This window comes from Lissotriton vulgaris, chromosome 8 (assembly GCF_964263255.1).
Source record: "Lissotriton vulgaris chromosome 8, aLisVul1.2, whole genome shotgun sequence".
Classification (NCBI taxonomy): Eukaryota; Metazoa; Chordata; class Amphibia; order Caudata; family Salamandridae; genus Lissotriton; species Lissotriton vulgaris.
Window position 1 is genome coordinate 1,396,419,278 of NC_141696.1, and position 12,299 is coordinate 1,396,431,576.

The window sequence follows — 12,299 nt, forward strand, 5'->3', positions numbered from 1 at the left end:
AAGCAGAGCTTTCTCAGCTGTTCATCATGATGGATATTTTCATTAAATTCATAACTTAACACGTCAGCCTGCGTAGTTGACACCAGAAACAGTTATTTCAGGGATAACAAATTGTATCCTATATAAAGGTAATTCCAGGCTTTCATCCCTAGCTTCAGCCAGCAACCTTAAAGTGACTCTTTAAATCCAGTCTTGGGAGAGGCGGCGGCATAGCTGACATAGTTTCCCATAGTGGTGTCTCTTGTAGGGAAGAATGAAAGAGCTTGTTTACCCAGTTAATGGCTCACCATTTTTAAATCATGCAGAGCTAGAAAAGAAAAAGGGAAGAGAGCCTCAAATTATATTTATTATCCCTGAAATAACTGTTTCTGTACTAAAGCACATAGGCTGAGGTGTTTTAATTTAATTGTATGAATGTAATGACTATATCGATTATGAAGAACAACTGAGGAAGCTCTACTTCCTAATTATGTGTCAGAAACTAAAACTAGATATCTTTCTTTCCTAATTAGACATGCAAGCTTATCCAAATGGAGGGAATTGCTGTGGTCAAGCCACCTCCCAATTACAGTCAAAACAAGATGCACATGGAGAAGTGTGGCTCAATGGTTAGAGCGGCAGACCCTGATGCAGAGGTCTGGCCCGGAACCAGGGTTCAATTTCCGACGCAGCAGGGTCTTGGGCTCATTGTCTGCGGACTCGATAATTCTCGCCTCGGCGCCTACTCTAATCATGGGGTCCCACGCTGCAACTCTGGGCAATAGCTTGCTTAATCTCCACAACGGCCCCTACAACACTGGGATGCCTTGCTACACCTTGGGGGTGCCCAGGAGGGGCATCTCACAGGGAGAGCCAGGAAGGGTTCCACAGCGTTATACAGCGCCGGGACGCCCCGTGATGGGCAGCTGTGCGCTTTATAAGTATACTACATTTACATGGGCCTGGGCTGTTGTAGAAAAGCATCTTTCTCAGATATTTTTGACATTACCATTGGAAGCACCAACTTATTCACTTAGGTGAACATTGAATACCGAATGGTGTGCCACTAATATAAGTGTGTCTGATATAGTAATTATTGAAACACCAATAATGTTTGTTGTTCATTTAATTGAAGAAACATAGCTCTTAGTAAAGAAAAAGTTATATGTGATCCTGTGATTTGCTGGGAGATAGTTGTGCACAAGTCCATTGAAATGGAGTTGCATCAGAATTTCTGTCCAAACGTGTGCTGTGGTTGAGGCACATGGGCCAGGTACCTTTAGATTTCTTTTTGTGTTCATTTTATATTTTTTATTTTATTTCTCTTCTTGATTTGTTTTGACATTGAATTGCAAATGTGGACAATGTATTCAAACACAAATCGATTACACATCTTGTCTGTATCTTCATTTAGATGTCTGTCCTAGATAATCAGAAGAATATTGAGATATTCAAATTGTGCTGTGCCATGTCAAGTGGGCAAAACAATCTCCGTGGTCTGCATTCACTGGAAAGCAGGTAGGACTTTCAAATGTCTTTTAAGTCACCAAGTTGTTTCTTTTTTTGTTTGTTTAAGAAATATTGCAATGGAATGCCTACTTACAGATCTTATTTTTAGATTAAATATTTCTGATCGATAATTCTAACTTTTAGAATATTTCCAGGCACTAGACCGGATCTAGGGATTTTTCTCCTTTGTTGGCGGTTCTTGGCCCTGTAGTGACTCTGTACCATCTCAGAAGTAACCAAGCATATGCATGAATAAACACCATCTCTGCGTTCTTACATCAGTTCCTTTCTTTCTGCGCCTTCCATTGCAGATCCAGAACTCCCCGCCCAGCTTTGCGAATCTTCTGGTAATTTCAAAGTTTTTGAACAACGTCCCTACTGAAAACAGCAGGCTTCAAGCCATGCCAAGACTGCAAGTAGCAGATGGCCATCATGGACCCACCCAAGATATATTTTTGGTGGCTTGGTTCTGGTCACCGCTCCAAGTTATGCAGCAACTTTGCCCTCATGTAATAGAGCGCGCAGGTCACCCGACTAACTTTGTTACCAAATATGCACACTTGGGCCCATAATATATTTTATTTCAATTTACACTTTTATCTTAATCAGGTAACATACACACTCCTATCAGTAACCCTATTCCTTTCTATTTATTTCCAATGTACCTGACTTACCAATCCTCGTCACAGGTACCTAAGATCACAATGGATCAATGAGCTAGCTGTAAAATAAGTAGATAACACAATACCATATACAAATTGAAATGTTTGTACTCTTTTAGAATAACCACAGACTCAGGAAGTTTTGAAAACCTTTATCTAATCATCATCATCATCATATGCCATGAGTAGAAGATTAACACAGATCAAACTATCTATAACGAGAATTAGAAATATTGTATAGCTATGAATAAGGCAGAGAATATTAATCATTTAGAAATCGAAACTAATGGGAAGGTGGAAATAAGGAACACGCTATTTTAGATCAACAGTCTTTCACAACTTCACTAAAGGCGGGTAAAGAAAGGGAACATACTGAATCAAAGTAGACTTTCGAAATTCAATAACGGTTCAAAGGAAATGAAACTTATGCAATTTGATAAATCCAGATGTGCTTATTCTCTATAGGGAGGGTAAGAATGGAACATAAACTATATATGCAAAAATTTAGTATTTGACTAAAGGTAGGTAGAAAAGTGGAACATGCTTATAGACAATTAACGCATGAAAATCTCATTTATAAAAGGACAGGGGGAGAAAAGGAACATGTGCAATTATGCTTTATTTGAGACGTTAGGAAGGCAAGTTTAGATAAACAATTCACCCACACAGACTTTATATTTACCTAGGATAGAGTGAAGACCAACCCTGGCCACGGGTCATTTTGGAAAGACGGGAAAGGACCCTCAAGGACTTAGATGCCAGTAGGCGAGCAGGTACAGCTCATGGACAGTCAGGACAGGATAACCCCAGAATTTGGATCAGGACAGGGTTCACCAAAGGGTACAACCAACACCCGCAGCTTCGGTTGCAACGCCTGCACTACTCCTTCTCTGCAAGGAATCTGCCAATAACCCCGATTGGGTTGGCACTTAAGGTTTCCCAAAACCCCGAGTGGGTCTGTGGAAATAGAGTGCGTTGGGTCAGTGACAGGTCAGCTATTCGGACAAGTCTGACAATTTCTCTAGCTAAACCTACGCTAGTTATACTATTTTTCGGGTCAGTGTACCACCCCCCAATGTTGCAAGTGTAAGGATCCCCAATTTTTATTGGACAAAGGAGGAGGTTAAGTCATCACACCACCTAAATTTTAGACTTTCTCAGGCTTAATATTCAGTTTTCGTACCCACCCCTTAAATTCTAGTTTCCCATGGCATATGTTTCACAGTGAACAATAGGGTATACAGCAGTTATTACAAATGTAACAAATTCTAGTACAGATCAGCTTCTTCGGCTAGGTGTAAGTTCAGCTTCCCAGGAGCATCTTGGCCGTGGCTGCCAGCTGACTGGGTTCCACTGCTACATGGTTTCTTTTCCCCCATCACGTGGCTGGTACCATACGGGCTTCCAAAATGGGGTAGTAAGCACCTCCCAGGCCCAAAGAATACGATACATGAAAAGCAAGCGAAAACAATTTAGAAATACAGAATAGAAGAGTTCACTGTATACCGCGAATGGCTATACTACATCCCTTACTTTATAATAACTATAGCGCTATGAGTAAGTGCAGAATAAACAGCTTTGCGAAAGCGGCAATGCAAGCTCAGAGCATGTGAGAACGCAAAGCAGCCATTTTAATCACATTGCGCATGAGCAACAAATTCCCACCAGAACTGCGAGTACGTCACGTCACATGGGTATGACCGACACATGCGCAGACTAAATTCCCGCGTAGCAGCGCACATTTTAGAGGCAAGCATATTAGAATTAGTAAACACATAGGCAAGCGTCGCTGGGACACATCATGTAGTGTAAAAATGTGCAAAATTAGTAAGACAAACAGGTTGATTTAGTCTATTACATTATTTGAGGTTCTTGATACAAGCAAGTCCCTTAACGTGCAAATCCTTACTCCATCAATCCCCTCTTTGATGATATTTACTATCATCACTATTAATGGAACCAGATGCCAACTTTTCACATTTCACCCATTTCAATCTCTTCAAACTTTCTATTTAGTTTCTTTTCTGCATCTTTATTAGGATGAGAATTTTTCATTCTTTTATAAATCTTGTTATTCAATTCTTCTAGTTCTAGTTCTTCAACATTTCGTTTCACTCCTCTTTTATTCACAGCATACTTCTTTTGGTGTTTTCGACATTTACAGCAAATTATTATTATGAGCACAAATAAGCATATTCCCGCTATTGGCATCAGTATTGTACTCACAAGACTACTACCTAAGTTAGAAAACCAACTACCTACAGAGGAGAGACCATCAGTTAGTCTCTTCCAGGCACTGTCAACCTCCAGTGGTTTGAGCTCTCTTTCCAAATTAGTAATGTTTCTCACATATTTCTTAATTCCAACACTTTTATCTGGAATGTAAGTGCAACAATGTTGTGCTTTCAACATTTTACAGACTCCGCCTTCTTTTGCCAATAGAGTGTCAAGAGCAAGTCTATTTTGTAAAACTATAGATCTGATCGCAACCATTTCGGTATTGACCAACAGGAAACCTCCAGCAGTGTCAGTTAATAACCGATCTACTACTGTAGAAATTTGCAAATTCTGTGTGTATTCAGAGCCACTCCCACTGTGGGTATCATTGCACTAAATATATCACCTATTATTTCTCCTACACTTTCTCTTTTACTACGCATTAATCCATTAGTGTTTTCAGTGCTTCCAGTGACATTGCCCATATGGTATATCTTTGGAAAGACAATACCAAAATAACAGCTTCTGTACCAATGGTCCGCCAATTTGAAGTAAGCCTTGTTCCCACATATAAAATAAATTCCAGGAAACACAGGCTCTGACCCATCTTTGAAACTCCTACCTCCAATTACCTTGTAATTGTGTTCGCATTCACTGGAACCAATGAATATGTTATTATAGTAACTAGTCTTTTCTCTGTGAAGACAAAGTTTCCCTTTCTTTTCGAAATCCAGCAACAGTGCAGCATTACCTCCACCATTTGAGGTACTATCTATATTTTCAGCCCATTTGGGAATTTTCTGATTCTTGTCCTTTGCTTTCATTTGGAAACTCTCTCTTCTTTTCTCTACCATATTTAGAAACATTTTCTCTTGTTCTTGTAATGTACAGGTCAGGTTATTTCTGTGTGCGTCATCTATATTTATTTTACCTATAGTCAGAAAATAGTCTCCCATGTATTTTGCTACGTCTCTAATAGTATTTACAGGATTCAGATTTCTTCGCACAGGAAGTTCAGAAAATATCACATCTACGTTTGAGTAATAATACTGTAACGGTCCTCTTTTATAGAATAAACTAGCTAAAATACTACAGGAAATTCCATATGTTAGTGGCAAGTGATGGTAGGTCACACCCTCAGCTACTGAAGAAGGTAGCTTCATACAGAGGTAACAGTCTTCTATTTCCATTGCTTCTACGTAGTGTACCAACAAGTTTGCAGATACATTTAAATGAGTTTTGTTATTGATTCTATGATAATGTAGTCCTTCCTCATCTGGTGTATCTAAGTCCATCCTAGTTTGCTTAAGGCTAACTGCTTTCTCTAGTGTATCTACTCTTTGTGGTGCGCCTTTTGTTTGTTGCTCTTCTGTGTCATCTGTCACTGGTTTAGTAGGGTACAAATTAGTATCTTTACTCATCATGTAAGGAATAGTTATGGTTAGTCCTATACATAATATCAGTACTAATGCTATACTACACAAACATACTTTGCAGCATGTTTTACAACGATTTCGTCTTGATCTTCCATTCACAGTGGAATCAGACATTTTGGCTCAAAAGAAGCTTCAACCCCTCTTTGTAACTTTACACAAGTTGCTTACACAGGGCAATTTCCAGGTTGCTTGCACTTCTTCGTCAGTCTGATCAGCAATCAATTCTTCATCACTTTCGTCACTTATTTCAAGATTTTCAAAGTCTTCCAACACCAGATAAGTCCATTCAGGACTCTGATAATTGTTGTTTAGTCTCTTTATTCGGGCACTTCTTCTCTTAGGCTTTGCTCCAGAATGGTCAGCTTTACTGGAGTCTTGATTTTCTTGCTCAAGTTCTTTGTTGATAGTTTTCAGTCTCAGTCTTTCGACAAATCTGGGTTCTCTTTCTTTTTTCTTGAATCTTTTAACTGGCACTGTAATTTGGCTTTCTTCAAATGCTCTTTTATTTTCGTTCAGTTGTGGCACATCTGTTTCAATGTCTTCTTCTTCCCTTCCTGTCTGACTTGTTCCAGGTCTTATGTCAGTTTTTTCTGCCTGGTTACTAAGCTGGCCTTGTTCAGGTATATGCTGGATTTGGCTTTGTTTTGTTTCAATTTCTTCTTCCTGAACACATTTATCTACTTCTATCTGATCCTGTTGAAGCACTTCGAACTTTTGATTTTCTTCCGCTTCAACTTCTGCTCTAATTTCTATCTGTCCCTTTTCAGGCTCAGGAGTTTTTGGAGGTGTGTCGATAACCTGCTCTGTCCCTACCTGGCCGTCCTCATCATCAGATTTGACATGGATTTCAATGACCTGATTATGTCCTTCTATTCCTGTCTCGTCCTCACTATCCCACTCTCTATCTAAGTATGTTTGTCTTCTGGTTCTTATTGGGTCGAGTGTCAGGTCGATTACTGGGACCCAATCATCTTGACTGGAGCTTGGTTGTTCTTCTTCAGCTACTTCAGGACCAACTTCAGGAGACCCCTCAGCTGCACAACCTTCAGCCTCAGTTTCTTCTTCGTCTTCTGTCACTTTCTTTGTATGGCTGGCATGGATCCACCGTGGCACGCCTGCACACTTCACCGCTCTAGTGGTAACAAGAATCACCTGTCTTCTTGTTCCCCACTTTGGTGCAAGGCAACTCTTCCTAGTATGTTTCTTACGTACAACCCAATCATCAGGGTTCAAGTCATGGGCTGGAGTTGCTGGTCTGGCGACGGCGTCTTCTCCAATCTGGTGAGAGATAGAACGCACTTGGTCACCCAGTTGCTTGCAGTACTCTAGCACCAAATCATCAGATATGTTTATCAGTTTGTGTCCTGGCACCCATGCTTGCCGCATTGCTCTTCGCATCAGTATCTCATGGGGACTCAAGCCTGTCTTCCGGTCTGGAATACTTCTAAGTCCCATCAAGACAAGGGGCAAAGCATCTGGCCACTCCATTTGAGTCGATTCACACATTTTTCCCAATCTTTATTTGATTGTGCCATTCAGTTTTTCTACCACTCCAGAAGCCTCTGGGCGATATGCACAGTGTAGTGATTTTGAATGCTTCACAGATTTGTCCTATTATTTCGCTTTGAAAATGCCCACCTCTGTCTGATTCAATTGTGACTGGAAACCCGTACCTAGGTATCAGTTCCCTCAGTAACAATTTGGCTACAGTGATGCTGTCGTTCCTACGTGCAGGATAAGCTTCTACCCATTTTGAAAATAGGCAGACAATGACGAGGACGTACTTCAATCCTCGACAGGGGGGTAACTGAATAAAGTCAATTTGTAATCTTATGAAAGGACCTTCTGCTTTTCCAATTGTACCTGGTAAAACTACGGTTTTCTTTCCGGGATTAAATTGCTGACATATTAAGCACCTCTGGCAGAGTGCCTCTGCTATGTTTCTGAATTGCGAATTGAACCATGTCTGTCTAAAAACACGGATCATTGCATCTCTTCCTAAATGGGTATCTCCGTGTATCAATCGAGCCATAGGAGCAAGCATGCAGTCTGGCAACACAGGCATATCATCAAGGTAAACAATGACACCATCCTCATTCCTTCTCCGACAACCACATTTTCTCCACCTTTCCTATTCTTTTGGTTCGGCTGCATCCTGTAAATCTCTCAGTTCTTCCCATGTTTTTATTTCTTCAAACACCATAAGTTGGCAGCTGTTTCCGCCTACCCCCAAATTTGTATTGATTGATATTTTGTATTTAGCACAATGTTGGGCCAGTTGGTCAGCATATCGATTACCTGCTGTCACTTTGTCATCGCCAGATTTGTGAGCAGCACACTTGACCACTGCCAATGCTTTTTGTAATTGGATTGCTTCCAGTAATTCTTGCACAAAATTTCCATTTCTGATAGGAGTACCTGAATTGGCCAAAATCATGCACAACCCCATAACCATACTGACTATCAGTGTATATGGTTATTGTCATGTTTTTCCCAAATTTACAGGCTTTTGCCAATGCAACCAATTCGGCTACTTGTGCAGACTTTACTCCATATAAATAGGATGCTACTACTGGACCTCCTAAAGTGCACACCGCATAGGCAGCACTGAAGGCTCCGCTCTCATGTCTCCTGCATGAGCCATCTACAAACAGCTCATAATCTTCATCAGTTAAGGGTACTGTTCTTATGTCAGGGCGTGGTTTTGTGCTGAATTCAGTCAGGTCTAGGCAGTCATGCTCAACTTCTTCCCTCACTCCTGCTGTGAGTGCGTTTGGTAGGAGAGTGGCTGGATTCAAGATATTACATCGAGAAATGGTTACATTTCCTGCACCTACAAGAATTCTCTCATACTTAGTCAGCCGACTAGGTGTGAGGTACTGAGTTTTGGTTCTGGTCAACAAAATTACAACTGCATGTGGAACATACACAGTTACAGGTTTTCCCATAATGATAGACTCACTTTGTTCAAGACTCATGCAAGTTGCAGCTACTGCTTTCAGACATCCAGGTAAGCCAGCAGCCACTGGATCCAAAGTAGAGGAAAAATACGCTACAGGTTGTCTGGTTAAACCATGACTTTGGGTCAGGACTGAAAATGTACAATTATCTTGTGTGTCACAAAACAGTGCAAACTCTTTTGAGTAATCAGGCATTCCCAATGCGGGAGCTGTACACAGACAGTCTCGCAATTTTACAAAAGCTGTCATGCTTTCATCATCCCACTCAACTGGGTCTTTTGCTCCTTTCTTTGTCATTTTTAGGGCTTGCTGGTACTGCATCCGAAGGATGCGTACAGCTGGAGCCTTTTAGTTGCCGGACTCGGGGGAATGAGGGACAAAAGGGTTTTACGAGCTTGAAAAATGGATTTGGGTGCGCGAACGCCCCCTGCCATAGATTCCCTGAACACACACATGCACACGCAGGCAGGAAGGCACACACACACACGCGCACCCCCCCTACTTCCCTCCACTCACCGGCACCTCCCCCCCCCCCGCACACACACAGGAGCGCACCTACACACACACACACACACACACACAGAGCCCGCCGCCGCCACATACATACAAGCGCCCTCCCCCCGCCGCATACATACAAGCGCCCCCCCCCCCCCCGCCGCATACATACAAGAGCCCCCCCAAGCCCCACTTACCGCCATTCTAAACTCTTGTGCTTTATTTCCCTCATTTTACCGTGTGCTGCTCTCAGTCGCAAAGTTGTCCATCATTTATTTCGACCCCCCTTTCTCCGCCGCTCGCCACGAACACCTCCCACTTTCAGTTCGAGTCGCACTCAGTTGGTTTTGTTTCATTGCAATGGTCGCTACCTCTGCTCCTCACCTCGCCTTCCCCTTCAGTCCCAAGCTTTCATCATCTCGTGTCTTTGACACCCGCCCTGTTTCTGCCTTTGTCGCTTTTCCTCACCCTAGCCCAGCCCTCCAACTGCTATGTCTCTCGCCCGCCCCTTCAACTCTTTCCTCTCACTTCCGGTCCTGCTCTCCCTCCCCCGCCTTTCCTTGCACTGGACGCTGATCTTCTTCCTTCTTCGCCTTATTGTGCGGGGCGCGTGGGGCTGGGAAGCCGTGACAGCACCCGGGCTACGGCAGCGAAGCCCAGGGGGCGAGCGTCGCAGTTCACGGATTGTGGTTTGTGGACAGAGTCAGTTGTCGTTGAGTTTGCACTGCTTGTATACATACTGATTACACACGCGTGATTTTGAATGGTATCCGTGTGAAGTAGTCGGTCTGGTTCTACTCTTGTATCCTGTTTGCTCTGAAGTTTTTTGTTGTGGTCTGGAAAACACTTAACCAGAGTAGTTTTCATCTTGAATCTTAAAACAAAAAAGTAAGGGAGTTGACTTATACTTGGTGTGTGAGATCCCATGGCCTCTGACTAATGAAGATTACCACCACATTGTCAAGCCTTTACCTCCTTGTCCATCTTACCTGAACTAGTCCTTTCCCACTCATAATGACTCAGTTTAGGAAGACGAGGGCTCCAGGTGTTAAAGGTTCATGGAACGTAGCCTGGAAACTGCTTGTGCAGTGCTCACCAGGCATCACCAGCTCTCTTCTTCATTAGTAGGCAGCATTAATTCTTCAGATCACCAGACTACCTCAGCAGGTTATCCATGGTGCTTACAAGTTAGAATTACAGCATAGATTGGCCTAAAATAAGGAGCCATTTAAAGTCCCACTAATTAGACTGTGGTTTTATTTTTTCCTGATGTATCGGAATCTGCCCTAGCCAGTCAGTTTGTATGATGTATTGTCTGAAACGTAAATGTTTTTAGTGTATAACTTGTCAACTGAGGAGTGGAGAAGTGTGGCTCAAGTTGTTGGAGCGGCAGACCCTGATGCAGAGGTCTGGCCCGGACCAGGGTTCAATTCCCCGCCTCGGCGGGTCTTGGGCTCAAATTTCCCCGGACCTGACAATTCTCGCCTCGGTGCCTATTCCAATCATGGAGTCCCACTCTGTAACTCTGGGCAATAGCTTGCTTTAATCTCCACAACGGCCCCTCGCAGCGGGATGCCTGGCTTTCACCTTGGGGATGCCCAGTAATGGGTTATCTCGCAGGGGAATACCAGGACGGGTTCCCTAAGCAAGCGCTGGGACGCTTTCGGGCAGCCATTCGCTCTACAAATCAAATTTCATTTCACTGAAATGAGGTGAGAACCTATGGTTGGTGCACATTGTACACAAGAATGCGAAGTTTCATAGGTGTGACCGAAAGATGTGCATTTAAGTATCTTGAAAAGAGACATCCAGAGAGAGGAAGAGGGCCCTTGTGGCTGGTGGCCTATCCCAGAAGGCAGGTGGCCCGTCTTTTGAAGGAATAGTGCATTGTGGGTAACTCACCCAACGTGACTGTCCAGCAGCAGGCCTAGTTCTGAACAGCTGTCATTCAGAGCGCTGCTTCAGCGACTTCCGGCCCCCTCTGCTGAACGTTGGCTGTAGTGCACTTCTGCAGCCTCCCTCGGGAGTCTGGACGTTAGTTGATGGGGGCAGTCTAGTACACAATTGTCCCTCAGCGCTGGGAGGCTGGCCTGTGATGTCAATGTGCTCATGACCGCTGGACGCTGGAGGGACAGGAAGGGAATGTTCCTCAAATTGCTTGGATTAGTGCCAGCAGCGTTTGCCGTGTGCTTGGCCTGCACCCTCACACACACTGCACCCCGGGTGCCTGGCGTTCTTCCGTTATACATACTCGGTCGGCAGCAAAGGCCTGGCGCTGACTCATGGGGTTTGACCCAAATCACGCAAGTGCGAGTTCGACAGGGGGCTCCCGTCCCTTCAGAAATGATCAGTACACAGAGGGACAGCGGAGCGGGTCTGCCAGTGCTGCAGGCCTTGCATAACACGACGGTGACCGGCAATTAGCTCACATGGTTGCTGTGCAGGCACCTGTGTAGGGCGAGTTCCCCACAGTACTCTGGTTAGAACAGGTTGCACTTGCACAGTTACATGCGGAAAAGAGCTCACTGCCCTTAGGAGCTAATAGGAAATCTGGGTTTTGTCGGATGGGTAATAGAAATCCACGCCCCTGCAGGAATTACAGTAATTCGATCCTTCGGGACCGTGTCTCAGCTTGTGCCAGAGCTGTGATGCCTAAAGTCCGCACCTGCGATCCCATAGGTGACGTGGTCTGAACTTCCGCAAACGTAGATACTGTAGACTGCAAACGCCTGGCTTAAGCCCCGTAAGTGGTCGTAAAATGACAACCAGTGCCTTACCAAACAGCTACATCTATAAATAAAACCACCGTAGCCTCCTTGGCTTACCTGTCATAGGGTTTAGCAATGGAGGCTAGGTTCCCAGTCCCATTTCCTACTTGCTGTGACAAGTCACACTTTTAGTCAAAATGTAGGGAAACCACAGAATGGGGCTTCAGCTGGTCAGGCATCCTTATATGTTTGAGAATCATTTCAGTCAGCCCCGTTCTGGGGGAATATTGGCCTGAATATTACTTTCATAATGGGGACATCCTAAAGACATGT

General features: G+C 43.7%; 1 protein-coding gene across 1 annotated transcript in view; it reads left to right on the top strand.

The window, feature by feature from the left end:
- Nucleotides 1-12,299, top strand: part of LOC147698809 (E3 ubiquitin-protein ligase TTC3-like) — a 1,497,644-nt gene that overhangs the window by 1,214,638 nt on the left and 270,707 nt on the right. Inside the window, exon 39 of the mRNA XM_086935406.1 lies at nt 1,394-1,497. Coding sequence (XP_086791532.1) covers nt 1,394-1,497 — 104 coding nt within the window. The remainder of the gene's footprint in view (nt 1-1,393; nt 1,498-12,299) is intronic.